General features: G+C 47.6%; 1 protein-coding gene and 1 long non-coding RNA gene across 4 annotated transcripts in view; one reads left to right on the top strand and one right to left on the bottom strand.

Moving 5' to 3' along the window:
* Nucleotides 1-21,809, top strand: part of LOC137525188 (uncharacterized) — a 66,742-nt gene extending 44,933 nt beyond the window's left edge. Inside the window, exon 3 of one of the 2 annotated variants that reach the window (XR_011022886.1) lies at nt 21,764-21,809. This is a non-coding gene — a long non-coding RNA (uncharacterized lncRNA). Of the gene's footprint in view, nt 1-2,921; nt 3,143-21,763 lie in introns of those variants that run through there. The other variant, XR_011022885.1, reaches the window with a different exon arrangement.
* The window catches only part of SMARCAL1 (SWI/SNF related, matrix associated, actin dependent regulator of chromatin, subfamily a like 1), an 80,763-nt gene that overhangs the window by 39,388 nt on the left and 16,163 nt on the right, over nt 1-25,212 (bottom strand). For both annotated transcript variants that reach the window (XM_068246088.1, XM_068246089.1), the window contains exons 5-7: nt 20,248-20,298; nt 8,902-9,085; nt 442-592 (exon numbers count right to left, since the gene is read on the bottom strand). In XM_068246088.1, coding sequence (XP_068102189.1) covers nt 442-592; nt 8,902-9,085; nt 20,248-20,298 — 386 coding nt within the window. The remainder of the gene's footprint in view (nt 1-441; nt 593-8,901; nt 9,086-20,247; nt 20,299-25,212) is intronic.

Here is a 25,212-nt window from a genome sequence, read left to right as displayed (position 1 = left end):
ATGTATAGCGGCTGGCTGGCATGCTGAAATAGATTCAAAATCTGTGTGCAGTGTATGGGCAGCCAATAGATCCCTCTGTGATCAGATTAGATCAGAGAGGGATCTATTTCTTGGTCGATCTGGTGGCAATCGCCCAGTGTATGGCTGCCTTTACCGGTACCTGGGTTTTCAAAACTAAAATTAATCTACTGGACCTCCCAGAATCCTCCTGGATACCACCCAAAAGACACCCACACAAACTTCTTCCCCCGCATACACACAAGCACACATCTCTGTGCGCAAATGAACTAGGTATGCAAACTCAGATAAGATAGCACACTCACTGGAGATAAGGACGTCAAAAGAAATGGAGATAAGCCAGCTATACACCATCAATTTCTCAGATGGATTTCTGGCAAATTCAATCAAGGTGACAGGCACAACTCACGCACAGCAGCCTACCTCTGCCCAGGTGAACCTGACAGATGATGGTGCCACCACCAGCAGCGGCCACTCCTTCCTGTAATACGCCGCTATGCAGATAGCCTGGATGGTCTTCCCCAGACCCATATCATCCGCCAGGAGCAGCCGGCCTTCCCGGGTTATGGCAAAGCTGCGGGAGAAAAGACGACGAGATGAACAGCGGCAACGTGTTATACCGTCCAATTCTAGGCATTATTTACTTAATTATTTTACGATGTGTTTCATTACGAAGGAACTCTGCACTGCCCCCATATACACATCCCCAACCTCCTCTGATCAAAAGCACCTTAACACTTTTAAAGGACAAAGTTTGCAGGAATCGTAATCTGATTTCAAAAGAATAGTATAGCAAATGCATAGAACACATCCGGTAACAAGACCGCATTGGAGGAGGCATGCAGTCAGTACCACACATTGTAGTAGCCCGCAACTTGTTTTTCCTAATGCAGGTGTGGCTTAACCCATTCAGGTTCCATCGTTTTCACGTGAGAAATGTTCACCTCCCATTCATTAGCCTATAATTTTATCACTACTTATCACAATGAACTGATCTATATCTTGTTTTTTCCGCCACCAATTAGGCTTTCTTTGGGGGGTACATTTTGCTAAGAGCCACTTCACTGTAAATGCATTTTAACAGGAAGAATAAGAAAAAAGTTGAAAAATTCATTATTTCTCAGTTTTCATCCATTATAGTTTTAAAATAATACATGCCTCCATAATTAAAACTCACGTATTGTATTTGCCCATATGTCCCGGTTATAACACCGTTAAAATTATGTCCCTATCACAATGTATGGCGACAATATTTTATTTGGAAATAAAGGTGCATTTTTTCCGTTTTGCATCTATCACTATTTACAAGTTTAAAATAAAAAAAATATAGACATATTTCATCTTTACATTGATATTTAAAAAGTTTAGACCCTTAGGTAAATATTTACATGTTTGTTTGTTTTTTTATTGTAATGTTTTTTTTTTATAGTAAACATTTTATTTGGGTAGTTTTGGGATGGTGGGAGGTAAACAATAGGTTTGTAATGTAAATGTGTGTTGATTTTCATTTTTTTTTTATTTTCAGTTGTAGTATTAGTTTTTGGCCACAAGATGGCGGCCATGAGTTTGTTTACATGACGTCACTCTAAGCGTAACACACGCTTAAAGTGACGCATCGGGGAGGGAACAGCCAGAAAAGGCACAGCTTCCGAGAGAAGCTGTCGCTTTTTCAGTGGGGGAGAGGAATCAGTGATCGGGCACCGTAGCCCGATTCACTGATTGCCTGGCTAACGAACCGCGGGCCGGGAGTGCGCGTGCACGCGCGCGATCAGCCGCGCGCATGGTTCCTGGACGTAGTTTCTACGTCCAGGAACCAAAATAGGTTAAGAACAGCTGTAGCCAGGTGATAGCTCCTTATACACTTTAAAGTTGTTACCACTTGTACTGCTTTGTCTGAATTGACCCCATACCAAGGGAACCTTAGCTGAGAGGGATATGGATGTTTCCTTTTAAACAATACCAGTTCCCTGGCAGTCCTGCTGATCTCTTTGGTTGCAGTGGTGGCTGAATCACACACTTGAAACAAGCATGCGGCTAATCCAGTCTGACTTCAGTCAGAGCACCTGATCTGCTGCATGCTTGTTGAGGGGCTGTGGCTTAAAGTATTAGAGACACAGGATCAGCAGGAGAGTCAGGCAACTGGTATTATTTTAAAAGGAAAAATCCACATCCTTCTCAGCTTAGGTTCCATTTAAAGAAAAACTGTCGCAAAAATCTTAAAATTTAAAACACATACAAATAAGTAGTACATTTCTTCCAGAGTAAAAGGAGCCATACATTACTTTTCTCCTATGTTGCTGTCACTTACAGTAGGTAGTAGAAATCTGACATTACCGACAGGTTTTGGGCTAGTCCATCTCTTCATGGGGGATTTTCAGAGTTTTGTTTCAAAAGCACTTTGTGAATGGCAGTTGCTCTGTCCAACTGCCAAAAAAGTGTATGGTGAGCAGGGAGGCTGGCCAGCATCATTGTATAAATCCTTTTCTGGGAATGTCTCTATAAAGAATAAAAGCCTTGATGAGAATCCCCCATGAAGAGATGGACTAATTCAAAACCTGTCGGTTCTGTCAGATTTCGACTACCTACTGTAAGTGACAGCAACATAGGAGAAAAGTAATGTATGGCTTAGTTTTCTCTGGGAGAAACATACTTCTTATTTGTATATGTTTACGTGTATTTAAAATTTTACTATTTTTCGCGCTAGTGGTCCTTTCAGCGGCAGGAGAGACAGTAGATGTCGGTGCTGATCCCCAACCAAACGCTCTGTGTCGTTTTGTTTATGTATAAAGCTCCCTCTTCTGCCTCATTTACCCCTCTGGATGCAACCGCTTCCCCCGCAGTGCATAAAATCAATTGTGTTCCCTGTACAATGGCTACTAATAACCACGCTGCATTAACTCCAGCAGAAGCAGCCCACACAGCGCGGAGAGGGCATCTGCGTCACACCGAGCGGGAATACATCACCGTCACACAGACAGCAGTCAGCTGCAGGGCGCAAGGCGGGCAGCTTCAGCCCAGGAACAACCGAAATCATTCCGGATTCCCTGCTGATCCCGCACCCCCCATACAGGAAATCAACAAGTCCTCAATGATGGCTGCATACAACTGCACTTACAGAGACACTGAAGCAAACAAAAAAAAATATGATATAATGAATTGGTTGTGTAGTACGGATAATTACTAGAAGATTAGTAGCAAAGAAAATATTCTCGTATTTTTATTTTCCAGTTGTATAGTTTTTTTTGTTTATAACATTGCATCATTCTCTAATATTTGCAGTTTACACACTACTCAGCATTCTAAATTATTTTACAGAGTAGGCTGGTGAACTTTTGAACTGTTCTCTGCAGGACAAAACAACAATACAGTGACTGACACTTGAGATAACAAGCTTCAGAAGACAGAGCTTTCTGCGACTTTGAAAGTCGTGGAGCTCGATGGCAATTTTGCATATATAACAACTGGAGTTTCTTAATGTGGAATTAAACCCAGCACTTTTTCTTTGCTCTAAAAGATTATTTACAGCATAGTATATACTACCACCATTTTTTGCTAGAACAGCATTTAAAGGGTTAAACACAGGACCTACAAGCTCCCTGCCGAGACAGCTGGACGCATCAGAACTGGAGATAATGCTATCTTGTGTTTACATTCCTCACTTGATACAATTAACCTCCTTGGCGGTTAATTTTTTTTTCAAATGGGCAAAAAAAAAATTTTTTAATTTTTTTTTTTGTTTCATGTAAAGCTACCAGAGTGGTAGCTACATGAAACACCACTAGAGGGCGCATGTGTCCCTCTAGTGCGATCGTTGCCGGCATCAATAGCAAACAGGGGAGCGCGTATACAACGCGTTCCCCTGTTTGGCTTCTCCTGTCGCCATGGCGAGGATCGGCATGACGTCATGGACGTCAGCCGACATCCTGCCGTCAGGCGCATCCGATCCAGCCCATAGCGCTGCCCGGAACTCATTGGTCCGGGCAGCGCAGGGCTCTGGCGGGGGGGGCCCTCTTCTGCCTCTGCGATCGCCGCAGAGCGGTGGCGATCGAGCTGTGCGCGCGGCTAGCAAAGTGCTAGCTGCGCGCACAGCACTTTACATGATGAAAATCGCCCCACCAGGGGCTGAGATAGCTCCCTGCGCGGCATAGCCCGAGCTCAACTCGGGCTTACCGCCAGGGAGGTTAAGTAAACACTTCTCTGACACTGCAGACTCTCCTGAACACAGTCAGACACTCAAGAAAGCATTTTTGCTTAAATTACAAGATGAATAAAGCAGTTATGAATAAAATGCAATGTCAGCTCTCAGAGCAAAAAAAAAAGTGTACTTTGGGAACTTGTAATTTCTAAATGAATAATAATACTTATGAACAAAAGCAAATATGATAACCGTATGGCACATAAAAAGTAGGAAAACATGTTTTCATTGAATATTATGTCAGGGTTTTATACCGCTTTAACTCTTCCTGTACTGGAAACAATATTAGACTCATGTCTCCGCTCCTAATGTTTTATTTCTTAGCTGTACTACACGTACAAATATATCATTTTTTTTCCGCGTCAGTGTCTCTTTAATTACCCCGTTCTGACAGTGCCAGTATAGGGAGGAGAGAATTATTAATACAGTGCTGACATCTGCAACCATGTCATTAAAGAGGCCCTGTAGAGACATATATTAAACAGTCAATTATTCAGGATGCCTACTTACGTGGAATGCTCCCCCCCTTCCCCCAAGACTCTGGGAGACAAGGCATTATTTTTGCTGGCTTTGGAAGTCTCAGTAAACAAACATTTTGCAGAGATCACCTGATGGCACTTAAAGAGAATCTGTATTGTTAAAATCGCACAAAAGTAAACATACCAGTGTGTTAGGGGACATCTCCTATTATCCTCTGACACAATTTCGCCGCTCCTCGCCGCATTAAAAGTGGTTAAAACAGTTTTAAAAAGTTTGTTTATAAACAAACAAAATGGCTACCAAAACAGGAAGTAGGTTGATGTACAGTATGTCCACACATAGAAAATACATCCATACACAAGCAGGCTGTATACACCCTTCCTTTTGAATCTCAAGAGATCATTTGTGTGTTTCTTTCCCCCTTCTGCTCTCATGCACTGAAGTTTCAGGCTGCTCGTTTCTTCCTGCAAACAGCTTTGCCCTTGTCTGAATTTCCTCAGTATGTGAAAGCCCAGCCAGCTCAGAGGACGATTTATCCAGCTTGTAAAAGATAAGAGAGAAGCTGCTCTAATCTAAATAATACACAGGCAGTGTGCATAGAGGGGCCCGGAAGGGGGAGTTCATAGCAGAACCACAACACTGAAGAACTTGGCAGCCTTCCAGACACAGGCCGACAAGTCTGACAGGGGAAAGATACATTGATTTATTACAGAGACAGTGACAGTATAAAGTGCTGCAGTAAGCCAGAACACATTAGAATAGCTTTTGGAACTTGTAGGATGATAAAAAAAACAGGATGCAATTTTTGTTACGGAGTCTCTTTAAAATGTACATCAGGGTGGGGAAAGCCTTTATAATGGGTCAAAACTTACTAAATAATTTGTAAATAAATATTATTTAAAAAAAAAAACATTTTTGTGAACCCCCTTGGCGTTATGATTCTTTCCGGATTTTACGGTCTAAAAGCGGTGTAATTCGTTTTGCATACTTTTAGATCAGTGGGTCCCCAAACATTTTGGGTCAAGGGCCAGGTCAACATACTTCAGACTGCGGGAGGGCTGGAGTATACATAACATGATGTAGAAGTCTTTGCAGGCCAGACAGTGAAGCATACCCAGGTGACAACCTGCAGTGGAGAGCAGGGTCACCTGATGTGGAATTTGATTAGAAACCAGTGAATTACTGCTTTCTGGCTTCCATGTGGATGGGTGGGGCCAGCACTGCTATTCTATATGCGGACCAACAATATATGAAGATGTAGCTGACCGCATCTATAAGCAATACATTGTGTGTGTGTGTGTGGGGGGGGGGGCGGTAAAAAAGCCTCATTGAGCCACATTCGGCCCACGGGCCTTAGTTTGAGGATCACTGTTTTAGATCTTAAAATCCGGAAAAAAATCATGATGCTAGGGAGATCTGCAGCAGCCCAGCAATCACTCACCTCCCTGGGATCCAGCGCTGCAGTTTTCCCTCCATCCTCCGGGTGGCGCTGTAACCCTTTAGTGAAATTGCCGGCTGTCGTCATGACAACAGACGCCGATCTCACCAGGGGGAAGCAGAGCCTCGGAGGAGAGGAAGAAGAATGGCGGCCGAAGTCGGGATCCCCCAGGAGGCGAGTTAAAATGCCTGCTGCACGCATTGCTCTGCATAGACCTCCCGGCGGCTATCACGAGTTCAGCTCGGGGTTAGCGCTCCTGGCATGTTTTTTCCACCCCGAGCTGAACTCGTGAGAACTGCTAAGGAGGTTAATTCTATTATTTTTACTACAGTCAAACATCTGATCAGCATACTTGTTCAGAGTCTATGGCAAAAAAAATTAAAGGCAGAGGATCAGCAATACAGCCCCATGCAGGTTGCAGAAAATAAATATGGAAGCCTCCATTTGTTTTGGGCCGAGCTTTGACAGCTGAGGAAGGTCTCCACCTGAAACATGTTGAGTAACCCCTCCTCAGTACAGCTTATCGCAGCAGCCTGAGGAGTGACGACTCTTGCTATTGGATCCTTGTACTGTATTATTGGACCATAAGACTCACTTTTTCTCCCCCAAAATTGGGAGTAAAAATTCAGTGCATCTTATGGTCTGAAGGTGTCCCCAATAAGTGCCCACTCTGTCTTCCATTGCTGCCCTGTGTCTCTGGTGTCCTCCTGCCTACCCTGTGTCCCAGCTGCCCTCCTGTGTCCAGTGCTGCCCTGTGTCTCTGGTGTCCTCCTGACTCCCGTGTGTCCCAGCTGCCCTCCTGTGTCCAGTGCATTCCTCCTGTGTCCAGTGCTGCCCTGTGTCTCTGGTGTCCTCCTGCCTACCCTGTGTCCCAGCTGCCCTCCTGTGTCCAGTGCATTCCTCCTGTGTCCATTGCTGCCCTGTGTCTCTGGTGTCCTCCTGCCTACCCTGTGTCCCAGCTGCCCTCCTGTGTCCAGTGCTGCCCTGTGTCTCTGGTGTCCTCCTGACTCCCGTGTGTCCCAGCTGCCCTCCTGTGTCCAGTGCATTCCTCCTGTGTCCAGTGCTGCCCTGTGTCTCTGGTGTCCTCCTGCCTACCCTGTGTCCCAGCTGCCCTCCTGTGTCCAGTGCATTCCTCCTGTGTCCAGTGCTGCCCTGTGTCTCTGGTGTCCTCCTGCCTACCCTGTGTCCCAGCTGCCCTCCTGTGTCCAGTGCATTCCTCCTGTGTCCAGTGCTGCCCTGTGTCTCTGGTGTCCTCCTGCCTACCCTGTGTCCCAGCTGCCCTCCTGTGTCCAGTGCATTCCTCCTGTGTCCAGTGCTGCCCTGTGTCTCTGGTGTCCTCCTGACTCCCCTGTGTCCCAGCTGCCCTCCTGTGTCCAGTGCATCCCTCCTGTGTCCATTGCTGCGCTGTGTCTCTGGTGTCCTCCTGCCTACCCTGTGTCCCAGCTGCCTTCCTGTGTCCAGTGCATTCCACCTGTGTCCATTGCTGCGCTGTGTCTCTGGTGTCCTCCTGCCTACCCTGTGTCCCAGCTGCCCTCCTGTGTCCAGTGCATTCCTCCTGTGTCCAGTGCTGCCCTGTGTCTCTGGTGTCCTCCTGACTCCCCTGTGTCCCAGCGGCCCTCCTGTGTCCAGTGCATGGCTCCTGTGTCCATTGCTGCCCTGTGTCTCTGGTGTCCTCCTGCCTACCCTGTGTCCCAGCTGCCCTCCTGTGTCCAGTGCATTCCTCCTGTGTCCAGTGCTGCCCTGTGTCTCTGGTGTCCTCCTGACTCCCGTGTGTCCCAGCTGCCCTCCTGTGTCCAGTGCATGGCTCCTGTGTCCATTGCTGCACTGTGTCTCTGGTGTCCTCCTGCCTCCGGTGTCCCAGCTACCCTCCTGTGTCCAGTGCATCCCCCGTGTCCATTGCTGCCCTGTGTCTCTGGTGTCCTCCTGACTCCCCTGTGTCCCAGCTGCCCTCCTGTGTCCAGTGCATCCCTCCTGTGTCCATTGCTGCGCTGTGTCTCTGGTGTCCTCCTGCCTACCCTGTGTCCCAGCTGCCCTCCTGTGTCCAGTGCATTCCTCCTGTGTCCAGTGCTGCCCTGTGTCTCTGGTGTCCTCCTGAATCCCCTGTGTCCCAGCTGCCCTCCTGTGTCCATTGCTGCGCTGTGTCTTTGGTGTCCTCCTGCCTCCTGTGTCCAAGCTGCCCTCCTGTGTCCAGTGCATCCCTCCTGTGTCCTCTGCAGCCCTGTGTCTCTGGTGTCCTCCTGCCTCCCGTGTCCCAGCTGCACTCCTGTGTCCAGTGCATCCCTCCTGTGTCCATTGCTGCGCTGTGTCTCTGGTGTCCTCTTGCCTCCCCTGTGTCCCAGCTGCCCTCCTGTGTCCATTGCTGTGCTGTGTCTCTGGTGTCCTCCTGCCTCCCCTGTGTCCCAGCTGCACTCCTGTGTCCAGTGCATCCCTCCTGTGTCCATTGCTGCGCTGTGTGTCTGGTGTCCTCCTGCCTCCCGTGTCCCAGCTGCCCTCCTGTGTCCATTGCTGTGCTGTGTCTCTGGTGTCCTCCTGACTCCCCTGTGTCCCAGCTGCCCTCCTGTGTCCATTGCTGCACTGTGTCTCTGGTGTCCTCCTGCCTCTGGTGTCCCAGCTGCCCTCTTGACGCACCTGGACCATAGACGCACCAGGTTAAATATATTTTTTTTTCTCCGTTTTTTTGGCCTCGTCTGGGTGTGTCTTATAGTCCGAAAAATACGGTAACTGCATGTAACAGAATAATACTTTACAGCATTCTATCTCTAGCACTTACCAGACGCCGTCCCTCTGAAACGGCATCAAACTGCTGACAAGTTTCTCATCCACAGAAGACAGATCAGCGTCCGGGACCTCGGGGAGAGTCAAAGACGTCTTTTCAAATTGGGGGGCGAAGGCCTGTACCACCGGTCTGGGGAGGGGCTCCACTTCCACCAATGGGATGCGGAGAATGGCTTCCACTGCAAAGCAAGCCAGGAGACTTGTTAAACCACGCGGGCGTAACCCTTTCACTACTGAGTTCTCCCCCCCTCCCCCCCAAAATCCAGCTCGGGTGACCGAGCCTCGTTTTCCATGTGTGCTCAGGAAACACATCACAGACTGAAAGTTCGTTAAAGGGAACTCGAAGTGAGAGGGATACGGAGGCTGCCATATTTATTTCCTTGTAAACAATGCCAGTTGCCTGGCAGGCCTCCTGATCCTCTGTCTCTAATACTTTTAGCCATAGCCCCTGAACAAGCATGCAGCAGATCAGGGGTTTCTGACTGAAAGGTGATTGGATTAGCTGCATGCTTGTTTCAGGTATGCGATTCAGACACTCCTGCAGCCAGAATGATCTGCAGGACAGTCAGGTAAACGGTACTGATCGAAAGGAATTACATTTGACAGCCTTCATATCACTCTCAGTTCAGGTTCCCTTTAAAGCGGACCTGAACTCAGAACTTCCTCTCTGTTCTAAAAGACAGGCAACAGCATTAATAACCTTTAAAGAAAAACATTTCTTTGCTACAGTTGATACAAATCCTGAAATAAATCTGCAGTGTGGCCATTTTCTGCTTTCATGGAAGCAAACCTAGGGTTAACATCCTGTGTTTACAAATTACGTGCTATGCTGAGAAAGCCAGCTGACACAGTTGAGAGATCTAATTACAGTTGTGATTAGTCACAGATGAGGGGGATTTAGACCGGCTAAACTCTCTAAATACACACAGGGTGCTTTTCTCTGCATTTTCCTTCTGTTCTGTGCAAGAGTTCAGGTCCCCTTTAAAACACGAGTTTACCATTGGTAGATAATCAGGGCAGTTCAGCATATCTGTGAGTTCCTCCTATTAACGTAACGCATCTTTACAGGCGTCGGCCTTCATTGCCCGCACAGCAGGGATATCGGTAGTTAAAGGGCTCGAGAGATTTACTCCAGCTGTGCCATCGATTGCGGCGGTACTGCGAGAGGTCATTAACTTGTCCCCAGTTGCGTGCCTTCGGACTTGTGGATCTCGTCCTCCAGCTACACATCGCTAATTGCCCACTGTGCCTTTGTAAGCGTCCATTAGCTTTCCATAGAAAGATGCAGAAGTCCACTACAAACAGTGGTCAGTCATTGAGCTGCAATCAAATGCTTGAGAGAAGACCGGGCATTGTTCTAGAAAACTGTACATACAGACACACGTATGAGCCTTTCTACCCGACCTTTAGCCCGGCTTCACACTGCAGATGTGGCGGCCGCACCGCCAAAAACAGTTAAGGCGCGGTAATTCCCGTCTGGCATCCGGCCAAGCAGGAAGCGATGTTCATGGCGTGCGTGTAAATGTATTTCTAACATACGTCTCCGTGCATGCGCAAAGCTAAAAACTGCGGCAGGTTTTTTTTTTTAAAGACGGCGCATTACTATAGACTTACATAACTTCTGGTCCAACATAGGAGCCCCAAGGTAACTTAGGTATGGAAGCGCGTTAGATAGGGCACTTCCGGCGCAGCGTACCACAATGCCCGGTAGCCCCAGTGTTCTCCCCAGGCTCTTTTAGCCGGGTGCTCCCCCGGCTAGTTTTGGTGAGCACCCGGCTGTCATCAGCTCAACTCCACCTCTGCTGTAAGCAGAAATGTGCAGAGAAGCACTGGCCTTGCATTCTTTCATCTTGCCCCACCTGGCTACTTTTTCATGCCACCCGGCTGGAAAAAAATTCTGGGGAGAACACTGTAGCCCTGAACGATTTCATGAAAAAATGAATTGAGCGATTTCTGTCCAAAATCGCAATTTTGATTTGATTCACGATTTCCTTCAAATCAGTCAGGCCTAATGCCTGGGTTTATTGTGGACGGCACAGAAGTGCGGCCCTGCTTCCTGCAAAGTGTGAACGGCTATAATATTTTATATATATATATATATATATATATATATATATATATATATATACATATATATATATATATATATATATATATATATATATATATATATATATATATATATATATATATATATATATATATATATATATATATATATTTTTTTTTTTTTTTTTTTTTTTTTTTTTTTTTCTAAAACAAATAATCAAAATGTAGTAAAATAATAATACAAGTATATTGCATTATTGTTCAGGGCCTCATTTTAAAAAAGGATCTTTAACCAAGGATTAAGCTTCATTCCAATCAGTAGCCGATATCACTTTTCCCAAGAGAAATCTTTACATTTTCTCAAACGGATCATCAGGGGGCTCTGTATGGCTGATATTGTAGTAAAACCCCTCCCACAGTATGATGTCAGGACTATGGTTCTGACATCACACAGTGGAAGCCTTGTTGCATTGTGGGAAATAACAGCTGTTTCCAAACGTATCATCTCCTTCCACTGACATCACCTGCCAGCAGTAAAAATGTCGCCATGTGAAAAATGTCAGAATGTAAATCAGGGAGAGGGAAGATTTTTACAATGTCCAAACAATCATACATAAAATCAAAATCATCATAAATCATTCATACATATTATTGTACAAAATAAGCACTTTTTTTCATTATCTTATTTTCACTGCAGTTCCTCTTTAAATCATTGTATACACCTTTCAGTATAAGCGCACTAAACACTTAACCACCACGAAGCGGTCTTGTTTGCGCACGCCACTAGATGCAAGCTTACAGAGCCACTTATAGTTGTTCTGTTTTTGTTGTAAAATATGCTGGTAAGTATGAAAACACAGGGTAGCTTTCCAATTACCGTCATTCTTGTGCTCGTGGAAAATTACCCCCGGCCGTGCCAGAGCAGGAGCGACACAGAGTGCGCAAACGTAAAAAACACAAAACCCTTTTTGCTTCCTAAGAACCCGTAATCATATCAGCGAGCCGCTTTGTGCTCCGAGAGCTCGCGGCCGCGTTCATTTTCCAGGGAGGCGGAGTGCGGACTAAACGCTGACCCTCGCAGACGCACGGCGAGCGGCTTTTCAGGCATCCGCGGGTCATTATTCAGCGGCCCTTTTCATGTTTGCATGTTCTTAAAAAACAAACATGAAAGCGTCTTCAGCGGCTCAGATGGGGCCGGTGGACAATGGGACAAAAAGGGAAGAGAGACGTCCTTTCATTTGCGGACATGAAGGGCGATCGGGAGGCAGCTGAAGGGTACCTACAAATAGTTTCGGAGTCACGCAGGTTCACAGCTTTTTTAATGAGTGACAAAGAGGCCTGTAGACAATGAGCGTCAGTGACACATCGTGCCTGTGATTGTCTGCAAGCCTCCTTACTGGGAAGAACAAACACTCTGGAGATAAAAGTGCCAATAGCCAAAACGCGGCCTGTAATTCTTCCACTAGGAAGAGATCCGCACAAAAAAATATAATAAAGAGGTTGTCTGGACAAAAGCGAGAACTAAAGAGTAATTCCAGCAGAAGCTACGAGTTAAGAGGGGATCGTACAACAAAAATTACTGACTCCAGACAACAACTTCATCTACGCAAAATCCAACTATTAGCTTAACCACTTAACGACTGCTCCACGCCAATTGTCGTGGACGCGGCGGCAGCCCCAGGACCACATAACGCCACTCGGCGTGCAGTCCTGGGGGCGTGTCTAGCAGGAGATTGCACGCCTGCGCCGATCGCTGCTAGGAGACTGTTAGACGGCAAGACCGCCCTCTATTAACCTTCCTGGCGGTAAGCCACGCAGGAGGTTTTCTCAGGCCCTCTGCGTAATTTTTTTTTTGCTGGACGCAGCTAGCACTTTGCTAGCTGCGCCAGCACACCGATCACCGCCGCCCCGCGCCCGATCGCCGCTATCCACGCCGCCGTAGAGCCCCCCCCCCAGACCCCTGCGCCGCCTGGCCTATCAGCGCCAGACAGCGCTAAGGGGTGGATTGAGACTCCCTTAGACGTCCATGACGTCATCCCGCCCCGTCGCCCCTGCAGCCGATCGGTGCCCTCGCCGTGTCTTGGAGATCCTCCCATCCTCGCCGGCGACCACTTCCGGTTTGGCCGTCACCGGCCGACAGGCATGGGACCGCGAGTGATTCTTCGTGTTCCCAGCCATAATATCGCCCCCTATGCTGCTATTGTGGCCTCATGGCCGCAATAGCAGCATAGGGGGCGATATTGTCGGCCGGTGATGGCGACACCGGAAGTGGTCGCTGGCGAGGACGGGAGGATCTCCGAGACACGGCGAGGGCACCAATCGGCTGCAGGGGGCTGTGGGAAGCCCCAGGTGAATAAATGTCATTTTTTTTGCCAGACTTAAGGTTACCTTTAAGCGATTACAGTACCATTGAAGTTAAAAAAAATGTGGAGGCAGCAATATTTATTTCCTATTAAACAATACCAGTTGCCTGGCAACCCTGCTGATCTGTTTGGCTGCAGTAATGTCTGAATCACACCAGAAACAAGCTTGCAGCTAATCTTGTCAGATCTGACAATAATGTCAGAAACACCTGATCTGCTGCATGCTTGTTCAGGGTCTATGGCTAGAAGTATTAGAGGCAGAGGATCAGCAGGGCTGCCAGGGAACTGGTATTACTTAAAAGGAAATAAATATGGCAGCCTCTATTGCCCTCTTGCCCTCTTGCTACAGTTGTCCTTTAAACAATACCAGTTGCCTGGTTATCCTGATGGTTATTCTGGAATCAGTAGTGTCTGAATCACACACCTGAAACAAGCATGCAATTATTTCAGTCACACTTAAAGGGATACTGTAGGGGGGTCGGGGGAAAATGAGTTGAACTTACCCGGGGCTTCTAACGGTCCCCCACAGACATCCTGTGTTGGCGCAGCCACTCACCGATGCTCCGGCCCCGCCTCCGGTTCACTTCTGGAGTTTCAGACTTTAAAGTCTGAAAATCACTGCGCCTGCGTTGCCGTGTCCTCGATCCCGCTGATGTCACCAGGAGCGCACAGCGCAGGCCCAGTATGATCTGTGTCTGTGCAGTACACTCCTGGTGACATCAGCGGGAGCGAGGACACGGGCGTGCAGGCGCAGTGGTTTTCTGACTTTAAAGTCAGAAATTCCAGAAGTGAACCGGAGGCGGGGCCGGAGCATCGGTAAATGGCTGCGCCAACACAGGATGTCTGCGGGGGACCATTAGAAGCCCCGGGTAAGTTCAGCTCATTTTCCCCCGACCCCCCTACAGTATCCCTTTAAAGGACTCATCAGGTGATAAGGAAAATAAGTGCTACTTACCCGGGGGCTTCCTCCAGCCCCAAGCTCCCAGCATGTCCCTCGCTGCAGATCCGGCGTCAGCCGTTCGCCGCCGCTGCCTCCCGGGCCCTTGCGATGACGTCAGGCTGACCTGGTGGTCGGCCCGTACTGCGCCCGCTGTCAATCACCACGACGTGGACCGGAGCGTACTGCGCAAGCGCATAACGCCTGCGCAGTACGCTCTAACCGAGCCTGACGTCATCGCCGGGGTTAGGGAGGCAGCGGCGGCAAACGGCTGACGGCGGAGCTGCAGCAAGGGGCATGCTGGGAGATTGGGGCTGGAGGAAACCCCGGATAAGTAGCACTTATTTTCCTTATAATCGCCTGATGACTCCTTTAAGTCAGAAACATCTAATTAGCATGCTTGTTCAGGGTCTATGGCTGAAAAGAATCATAGTCAGAAGATCAGCAGGACAGCCACGCAATCTGTATTGTTTAAAAGGAAATAAATATGGCAGCCTCCATATCACTCTCACTTCAGGTTCCGTTTAATACTGAGTAGTGGGATGGGTCTGATTTCATTGCCTTTTAATTACTTTTATGTGATGATATGCAGCATTTGAACAATGGTTCATACTACAAACTACTTTTGGAAAAGGGCTCTTAAAAGGACTAAGCTATGGCAGCCTCCAAATACCTCTCACATCAGGTTCCCAAGCCTTGTGCATGCATACAATACATGTTGCCCAGTGGGCAAGTGCTCAAGCAGTCTACATGCAATGCATCCCGTGGCCCATCCTGACCCTCTACGGCTCCGTCTGTCCCTTTGCTCCTCCTGCACCCCTGTGGCTTATCCTGTCCCTCCGTAGTGCCTCCTGACCCCACTGTGGCTTATCCTGTCCCTCCGTAGTGCCTCCTAACCCCACTGTGTTTTATCCTGTCCCTCCGTAGTGCCTCCTGACCCCACTGTGTTTTATCCTGTCCCTCCGTAGTGCCTCCTGACCCCACTGTGGCTTATCCTGTCCCTCCGTAGTGCCTCCTGACCCCACTGTGGCTTATCCTGTCCCTCCGTAGGTCCTCCTGCGTCCCTCCTCCAATCTACATGTTTCGCCCAATGAGCGTCCTCTGGTGGCTTATGTCCTGTCGCTCTGCAGCTCCTCCTGTCCCCTCCGTGGCTCTTCCTATCCCTCCGTGCTTCGACCTGCCGCCAATGACTCCCATTCTCCGCGCCTCCTCTCACGTTGGACAATGTCCAACGCTGCTCCCGAGAGCTCTCTGCAGTTTCCGTACCAGTCATCGCAAAAGTCAGGCCATTGTGGCGGCACACCGTTTATAACATTGCGTCATTCGTACGTTGGCCATTCGCAAGCTGGAAACCACATTTACACAAGTGTACGAAGGCTCATTCCTTTTCCTGAGCAAATTCTAGCTCGTACTGCATCACTATGTCAATCCATCATTCAACTGATCAATATTTTCCAGCACGTTCCATGGCTCAACAACCGATCAAAGAATCAGTTGATCAATAGCTTCAAATTAATTTCAAGTTCCAAAAAATACCCAATCATTTGATCCCAACTCTGGTCCTGCAGGCGAGATAAGGTAATTAGGGCAACAAACCTGGTCCCAATTTATTACAAAGTAAAAAATGGCTGTTTTTATTTAGTAAAAGTCTCCAACTCCTGCCTGGGTCACCTTGAACTATAGCAAAGATTGCCTGAAGAAAGGTGAATTAATGCCGGTAACATTCACAGCGTGAACTTTACCGAAATCCAGGCCATGTCTGCTGAACCAATCACATCACCTGATGTCTGCAGCCTCGGATAACCTCAGGAAAACAGGACCATTATCTTATTTTAGGGGGGGGGGGGGGGGGATAGCATCATTTTGAGATGGCGGGCTTCGCACAGTCCTCGTCCTCTCCCGGGAATCTTCTAAACAGTTCTCAGAAAAACATAATTGCTATGATTTAGCGATCCGCTAATCCTTCCACATAAAAACAAAATGCGGACCCCCGACCGTTCGCAGCAGCGCCATCCTCGCCACAGGGAGGTGCAGATAGGGCGGACCGACCTTCAGCAGATACAGGGTTAAACGTGCTGACAACGGCAGAAACAAAACGCGCAGAGGTTTACGACCCTGCACTGAATACGGTTCAGATGAAATTAGGAGGTAAATAATTGCTGCAATTTCCCAGCTTATTACAGCGAGAGACTTTTTACAGAGAGGAGGATAAAAAAACCACGGATGGAGCGCGGAGTCGGCCGGCGTGAATCACTGCGTAGCCTAAAACGACCTTTTTATCGGAGTCTGACAGAGCGGCGGCCGCGCCAGGCAGGGGGTGGAGAGGAATGTTAAGCTTCATAAACAATTATTTGAAAAATAAAGTCATTCTGGAGATAAACTTCCTTTTCACAAGCTCCATTTAGCAGAGCAAATATGTACAAATCCTGCGGCCGCAAGCCGCTGCATCAGCAAGACCGAGCCGCAGCATAAAGAGACCCTGTCACACCTCCCGCACAACAGCACAGGCCGGGCCGCAAGTCGCTGCATCAGCAAGACTGAGCCGCAGCATAAAGAGACCCTGTCACACCTCCCGCACAACAGCACAGGCCGGGCCGCAAGCCGCTGCATCAGCAAGACCGAGCCGCAGCATAAAGAGACCCTGTCACACCTTCCATACAACAGCACAGGCCGAGCCACAACCCGCTGCACCAGCAAGACCGAGCCGCAGCATAAAGAGACCCTGTCACACCTTCTGTACAACAGCCCAGGCCGAGCCACAACCCGCTGCATCAGCAAGACCGAGCCGCAGCATAAAGAGACCCTGTCACACCTTCCATACAACAGCACAGGCCGAGCCACAACCCGCTGCATCAGCAAGACCGAGCCGCAGCATAAAGAGACCCTGTCACACCTTCCGTACAACAGCACAGACCGGGCTGCAAGCCGCTGCATCAGCAAGACCGAGCCGCAACATAAAGAGACCCTGTCACACCTTCTGTACAACAGCACAGACCGAGCCGCAGCATAAGGGATACCCGAGGTGACATGATGAGATAGACATGTGTATCTACAGCGCCTAGCACACAAATAACTATGCTGTGTTCCTTTGTTTTCTTTCTCTGCCTGTAAGAGTTAAATATCAGGTATGTAGGTGGCAGTTCCTGTCTGAGTCAGAACTGGGTCAGACTACATTGTGACCCTCACTGATAAGAAATTACAGCTACGAAGCACGTTCCTAGAAGAAAATGGCTTCTGAAAACAAGGAAAGAGATAAATAGGGTCAATAGTTCATAGATTTTAGCTCTGGCATACTTCAATGAATGTGTCATTGAGCTAAAACAATAAAACAGTAAAAAAAAATGTAAAAAAAAGTAGATTTAAACATAAAATAAAACTGTGGAACATCTTAAAAAGTCATTTTTAGGAGAGGGAGGAGGATAGATACAATTGTTTATTTAATTTGTTTATTTTCACCTCGGGTGTCCTTAAAAAGCCCCTGTCACACCTTCCATAGATCTCCTGCAACTGCAACCCGCTGCATCAGCGTAAACTAAACCTCAACATAAAGTGTCCCTGTCATACCTTTCAGTACCCAAAAAACGAACAAATGTAACAGCAAGGATCACAAAACCCACAAACTACTACAGGGAAGCCTCACCATTGTGGGAGGGTAGGAGACACAAAACTGCAGGGAGATCTCACCATTGTGGGAGGGGAGGAGACACAAACTACTACAGGGAAGCCTCGCCATTGTGGGAGGGTAGGAGACACAAAACTGCAGGGAGATCTCACCATTGTGGGAGGGGAGGAGACACAAACTACTACAGGGAAGCCTCGCCATTGTGAGGAGAAGAGGAGACAAAAACTACTGCAGGGAGATCTCACCATTGTGGGGAGGGGAGGAGACACAAACTACTGCAGGGAGATCTCACCATTGTGGGGAGGGGAGGAGACACAAACTACTGCAGGGAGATCTCACCATTGTGGGGAGGGGAGGAGACACAAACTACTGCAGGGAGATCTCACCATTGTGGGGAGGGGAGGAGACACAAACTACTGCAGGGAGATCTCACCATTGTGGGGAGGGGAGGAGACACACACTACTGCAGGGAGATCTCACCATTGTGAGGAGGAGAAGGAGACAAAACTACTGCAGGGAGATCTCACCATTGTGGGGAGGGGAGGAGACACAAACTACTGCAGGGAGATCTCACCATTGTGGGGAGGGGAGGAGACACAAACTACTGCAGGGAGATCTCACCATTGTGGGGAGGGGAGGAGACACACACTACTGCAGGGAGATCTAACCACTGAGGGAGGGGAGGAGACAAACTACTGCAGGGAGATCCCACCTTTGTGGGAGGGGAGGAGACACAAACTACTGCAGGGAGATCTCACCATTGTTGGAGGGGAGGAGTCACAAACAACTGCAGGGAGATCTCACCATTGTGGGAGGGGAGGAGACACAAACTACAGAAGGGAAAGCTTACCATTGTGGGAGGGGAGGAGACACAAACTACTGCAGGGAAATCTCACCATTGTGGGAGGGGAGGAGACACAAATCACTGCAGTGAGATCTCACCATTGTAGGAGGGAAGGAGACACACTACTGCAGGGAGATCTCACCATTGTGGGAGGGGAGGAGACACAAAACTACTGCAGGGAAATCTCACCATTTTGGGAGGGGAGGAGACACAAACTACAGCAGGGAAATCTTACCATTGTGGAAGGGGAAGAGACACAAATTACTGCAGTGAGATCTCACCATTGTGGGAGGGGAGGAGACACAAAACACTGCAGGAAAATCTCACCATTGTGGGAGGGGAGGAGACAAACTACTGCAGGGAGATCTCACCATTGTGGGGAGGGGAGGAGACAAACTACTGCAGGGAGATCTCACCATTGTGGGGAGGGGAGGAGACACAAACTACTGCAGGGAGATCTCATCATTGTGGGGAGGGGAGGAGACACACACTACTGCAGGGAAATCTCACCATTGTGGGAGGGGAGGAGACACACACTACTGCAGGGAGATCTAACCACTGAGGGAGGGGAGGAGACAAACTACTGCAGGGAGATCCCACCTTTGTGGGAGGGGAGGAGACACAAACTACTGCAGGGAGATCTCACCATTGTTGGAGGGGAGGAGTCACAAACAACTGCAGGGAGATCTCACCCCTGTGGGAGGGGAGGAGACACAAACTACAGAAGGGAAAGCTTACCATTGTGGGAGGGGAGGAGACACAAACTACTTCAGGGATAACACACCATTGTAGGAGGGGAGGGGACACAAAACTACTGCAGGGAAATCTCACCATTGTGGGAGGGGAGGAGACACAAATCACTGCAGTGAGATCTCACCATTGTAGGAGGGGAGGAGACACACTACTGCAGGGAGATCTCACCATTGTGGGAGGGGAGGAGACACAAAACTACTGCAGGGAAATCTTACCATTGTGGAAGGGGAAGAGACACAAATTACTGCAGTGAGATCTCACCATTGTGGGAGGGGAGGAGACACAAACTACAGAAGGGAAAGCTTACCATTTTGGGAGGGGAGGAGACACAAACTACAGCAGGGAAATCTTACCATTGTGGAAGGGGAAGAGACACAAATTACTGCAGTGAGATCTCACCATTGTGGGAGGGGAGGAGACACAAAACACTGCAGGAAAATCTCACCATTGTGGGAGGGGAGGAGACACAAACTAATGCAGGGAGATCTCACCATTGTGGGAGGGGAGGAGACACACACTACTGCAGGGAGATCTAACCACTAAGGGAGGGGAGGAGACAAACTACTGCAGGGAGATCCCACCTTTGTGGGAGGGGAGGAGACACAAACTAATGCAGGGATCGCACACCATTGTGGGAGGGGAGGAGACAAAACACTGCAGGGAAATCTCACCATTGTGGGAATGGAGGGGACACCTCTATATCGGGGGCGGGGGAGGGGGGGTTGCATTGAAACAAAGGTAAAATAATCTGAACCAATAGAAAAGCAGCTCACTCAGTTTCTGGTAGTCTTCCAACAAAAAGCTCCACTTTCTGGTCTTCGTATCTGCAAAGAAAAAACAATGAAAATTAGGTTTTTACTTCCCTACCAAGTAACCTGCATTGTCACCTATGATAAAAAAATAGTCTAACCTCAAACAATTCAAGACCTTTACAAACAGTCAGAATTTTATCTTTATCTCTGAATACGGTAAGTGTGCACACATTAGAACCTTATTGCCAGGTTTAGGGTACATGGGACGATTTTCCACTGTTATCTTTAACTATCGATTTCATATATTGATCACATACAATTTTACACCAGAGTACCTGATCTGCCTGCTTGTTCAGGGTCTATGGCTGACAGCATTATAGACAGGGGATCAGTAGGATAGCCAGGCAATGTGCATAGTTTAAAAGGAAATAAATATGGCAGCCTCCATATCCCCCTACTTAGTGGTATGAAAACCAAGCATTTCTTCTTGGCTCTAGATGATTCTTTACAGCATAAAGTCTACTACCAGAAAAAAATGGTAGCAGAACAGCGTGCAAACTGTTAAAACACAGCACTTTCTTCTTCAGTGGGAAGCCTAAATCCGAATATGAAGTTGAGGGAATGATTACATTATCTTGTTTGTGTTTCCTTATCTGCCACTATAAATACAGTAAACATCCTGTTTGTGTTCAGCTGAAACAATGCCAGGAAAGTGTACACAGAAGACAAATTCTCAGTGGATACATCATGCCCCGGTACACACCATGCAATTTCCCATCAGAAAGGCAGGTTGAATCGATATTTTCAGACAGGTACAATCTGATTTCCGATCGTTTTTCTGATCCCTTCTGTATAAAATCGATCCGAAAAATGATCGGAAATCAGATTGTACCTGCTGGAAATGATCATTCGACCAGTCAATCTGACAAGAAATTACATTTCCCGTCAGATCAACGGGTCGATTTAATAATTTCCGCCATGTCCGATCGGGTTTCCTATTGATTTACCATTTGATTTGGCACAAAATCAATCGGAAACCTGTTGGAAATTATCAATTCGACCTGTCAATCTGACATGAATTAGCATGCCGTGTACCAGGCATAACATATAAATACAGCTGCTATGCAATAAATGACAATGGCAGCTTTCAGAGCAGATAAACTGTAGTCTGGGAACTTGTAATTTTTAAACTGTCGATGATACAGGTGTACAAGCAAATATAATAACTGTATGGGTAAAAAAAAGTAGGAAAACACTTAATCCTGCTTTAAAATGGAACTTTAACCCAGGATTGAACTTTATCCCCATCAGTACCTGATACCACCTTTCCCGCGAGAAATCTCTACCTTTTCTCAAATAGATCATCAGTGGGTCTGTATGGCTGATATTGTAGTAAAACCCCTCCCACAGTGTGATGTCATGGCCCAGGTCCTGCCAGTTTGCTGTCTGTGAACCTCATTGCATTGTAAGAAATAACAGCTGTTTCCAACTGCCAAGTAACCAGTATCTCCCTCTGTGCACATGTATGTGGTTACAGGCAATGGCAGTTGGAGCTGTTTTTTTCACGTCTGCCAGTAGTAAAGATGATGACTTGCAGGCTGATTATGAATCAAACAACATGAACAAATTGCACGGTGAGTATCAATCATTTCTTGATCTCTCTTCTATTTTAAATGTCTCACTTTGCTACAGTGGGTTGCAAAAGTATTCGGCCCCCTTGAAGTTTTCCCCATTTTGTCACATTACTGCCACAAACATGAATCAATTTTATTGGAATTCCATGTGAAAGATCAATACAAAGTGGTGTACATGTGAGAAGTGGAACGAAAATCATACATCATTCCAAACATTTTCTACAAATCAATAACTTCAAAGTGGGGTGTGCGTAATTATTCAGCCCCCTTTGGTCTGAGTGCAGTCAGTTGTCCATAGACATTGCCTGATGAGTGCTAATGACTAAATACAGTTGAGTGCACCTGTGTGTAATCTAATGTCAGTACAAATGCAGCTGCTCTGTGACGGCCTCAGAGGTTGTCTAAGAGAATCTTGGGAGCAACAACACCATGAAGTCCAAAAAACACACCAGACAGGTCAGGGATAAAGTTATAGAGAAATTTAAAGGGAAGGTTCACGCAGGAGCTGTAAAAAATAGAAATCCAAATCCACTTACCTGGGGCTTCCTCCAGCCCGTGGCAGGCAGGAGGTGCCCTCGGCGCCGCTCCGCAGGCTCCCGGTGGTCTCCGGTGGCGATCCCGACCTGGCCAGGCCGGCTGCCAGGTCGGGCTGCTTCTGCGCTCCAAGTTGCGTGTCACTTGTGCGCGCTGACTTCATCGGACGTCCTCCGGGCTGTACTGCGCAGGCGCAGAACTTCTGCACCTGCGCAGTACAGCCCGGAGGACGTCCGATGACGTCAGCGCGCACAAGTGACACGCAACTTGGAGCGCAGAAGCAGCCCGACCTGGCAGCCGGCCTGGCCAGGTCGGGATCGCCACCGGAGACCACCGGGAGCCTGCGGAGCGGCGCCGAGGGCACCTCCTGCCTGCCACGGGCTGGAGGAAGCCCCATGTAAGTGGATTTGGATTTCTATTTTTTACAGCTCCTGCGTGAACCTTCCCTTTAAAGCAGGCGTAGGCTACAAAAAGATTTCCAAAGCCTTGAACATCCCACGGAGCACTGTTCAAACAAACATTCAGAAATGGAAGGAGTATGGCACAACTGTAAACCTACCAAGACAAGGCCATCCACCTAAACTCACAGGCCAAACAAGGAGAGCGCTGATCAGAGATGCAGTCAAGAGGCCCATGGTGACTCTGGACGAGCTGCAGAGATCTACAGCTCAGGTGGGGGAATCTGTCCATAGGACAACTATTAGTCATGCACTGCACAAAGTTAGGCTTTATGGAAGAGTGGCAAGAAGGAAACCATTGTTAACAGAAAAGCATAAGAAGTCCCGTTTGCAGTTTGCCACAAGCCATGTGGGGGACACAGCAAACATGTGGAAGAAGGTGCTCTGATCAGAAGTGACCAAAATGGAACTTTTTGGCCAAAATGCAAAACGCTATGTGTGGCAGAAAACTAACACTGCACATCACTCTGAACACACCATCCCCACTGTCAAATATGGTGGTGGCAGCATCATGCTCCCCCCGGGACAGGGACAGGGAAGCTGGTCAGAGTTGATGGGAAGATGGATGGAGCCAAATACAGGGCAATCTTGGAAGAAAACCTCTTGGAGTCTGCAAAAGACTTGAGACTGAGGTGGAGGTTCACCTTCCAGCAGGACAATGACCCTAAACATAAAGTCAAGGCAACAATGGAATGGTTTAAAACAAAACATATCCATGTGTTAGAATGGCCCAGACAAAGTCCAGATCTAAATCCAATAGAGAATCTGTGGCAAGATCTGAAAACTGCTGTTCACAAACGCTGTCCATTTAATCTGACTGAGCTGAAGCTGTTTTGCAAAGAAGAATGGGCAAGGATTTCAGTCTCTAGATGTGCAAAGCTGGTAGAGACATACCCTAAAAGACTGGCAGCTGTAATTGCAGCAAAAGGTGGTTCTACAAAGTATTGACTCAGGGGGCCGAATAATTACGCACACCCCACTTTGCAGTTATTTATTTGTAAAAAATGTTTGGAATGATGTATGATTTTCGATCCACTTCTCACGTGTACACCACTTTGTGTTGGTCTTTCACGTGGAATTCCAATAAAATTGATGCATGTTTGTGGCAGTAATGTGACAAAATGTGGAAAACTTTAAGGGGGCCGAATACTTTTGCAACCCACTGTGTGTATTGATTTATTTTACCCCCTTTTAGCTTAAGTTCCTCTTAAAGCAAAACGAAATAGGACCACTTTCACCTTGTAAAAATGGCCACCTATACTGAGGTAAATATCTCATTTTAATATTTTTTTTTTTCAGTACTTATGTATTATACCTTCTGAGGCCAGAACCCCACTAGGAGTGATTTCTAATCGCTAGTGATTTGAAAAAGCTCCTGCTAATGCAATGCTATGGGGGATTTTTATAAAATCACATCTCTCTAGTGGGATCACACCCACAGCAGTACATTAGCAAGAGTTTTCAAATAGCAAAACGCTCAGAAAAATCGCTCCTAGTGAGTTTCTGGACTGAAGAGTTTAGCAGTTCCTTGTTTAAATTCTGTTTGCTCCACTACCAAGATTTAACCCTTTTTGAAAAGCTGAAAGTCTTGGCTTTCCATTACACCAGGTCCCGTGTCAGTGTATTGCTCCGTTGCCAAGTTAAAGGGTTTTGAAGGAGGGGTGTCCCCTGCAACTTGAGAGGTGAAGAGGGTGTATAGTTGGGCTGCTACATTTTAATAGTCTCCAGCCCCGGCCAGTAACACACAGAGGTCAGGAGGGTGTATAGCTTGTCTGCTCCTTCCTCTTCTGTAATGAGAACCCTGCGACAGAAGACGACCTCCGGGGGCGCTGCTGATCATCAATGTCGGGTTTGTCCGGTACTTCTGCAATCACGCTTTGTGCAGCCAAGATGCAGGGACCCCTCCTTCAAACTCTTTAACTTGTCAATGAAACATTACACTGACACAGATCCTGGTGTAATAAAAAAGGCAGGACTTTCAGCTTTTTAAAAATGGTTAAAGAGACTCCGAGCACCTCTCATGGGCATGCCTTTAAGCCAGACGACTTCCAACAAAGTCGTGCTATGACCCCTCTGGTGGAGCCTCTTGCAATGGCCATGCATGTCACTTCCTCTTCCTGCTTCTTTCAGTGATGCACTTCTCTAACAGAGAAAACAGGGGTGAGACCCAGAAGTTATAACATAGCCAAGATGGCAGCCGCGATTTTTAAATTGAAATCGAACGAAAACTGTTTGGTGTAGAACGGCAGTTCAAACGAAGGAGAGCACCAGCTACAGAAAGCTATGCATCTTTAAGTACTTTGCAGTACTGGTCGGAGTCTTAAAGGCATGCCCATGAGAGGTGCTCGGAGTCCCATTAA

This window comes from Hyperolius riggenbachi, chromosome 7 (genome assembly GCF_040937935.1).
Source record: "Hyperolius riggenbachi isolate aHypRig1 chromosome 7, aHypRig1.pri, whole genome shotgun sequence".
Taxonomy (NCBI): Eukaryota; Metazoa; Chordata; class Amphibia; order Anura; family Hyperoliidae; genus Hyperolius; species Hyperolius riggenbachi.
The sequence above is the reverse complement of the archived record's forward strand: the minus strand, read 5'-3'. Positions and strand labels throughout refer to the sequence as shown.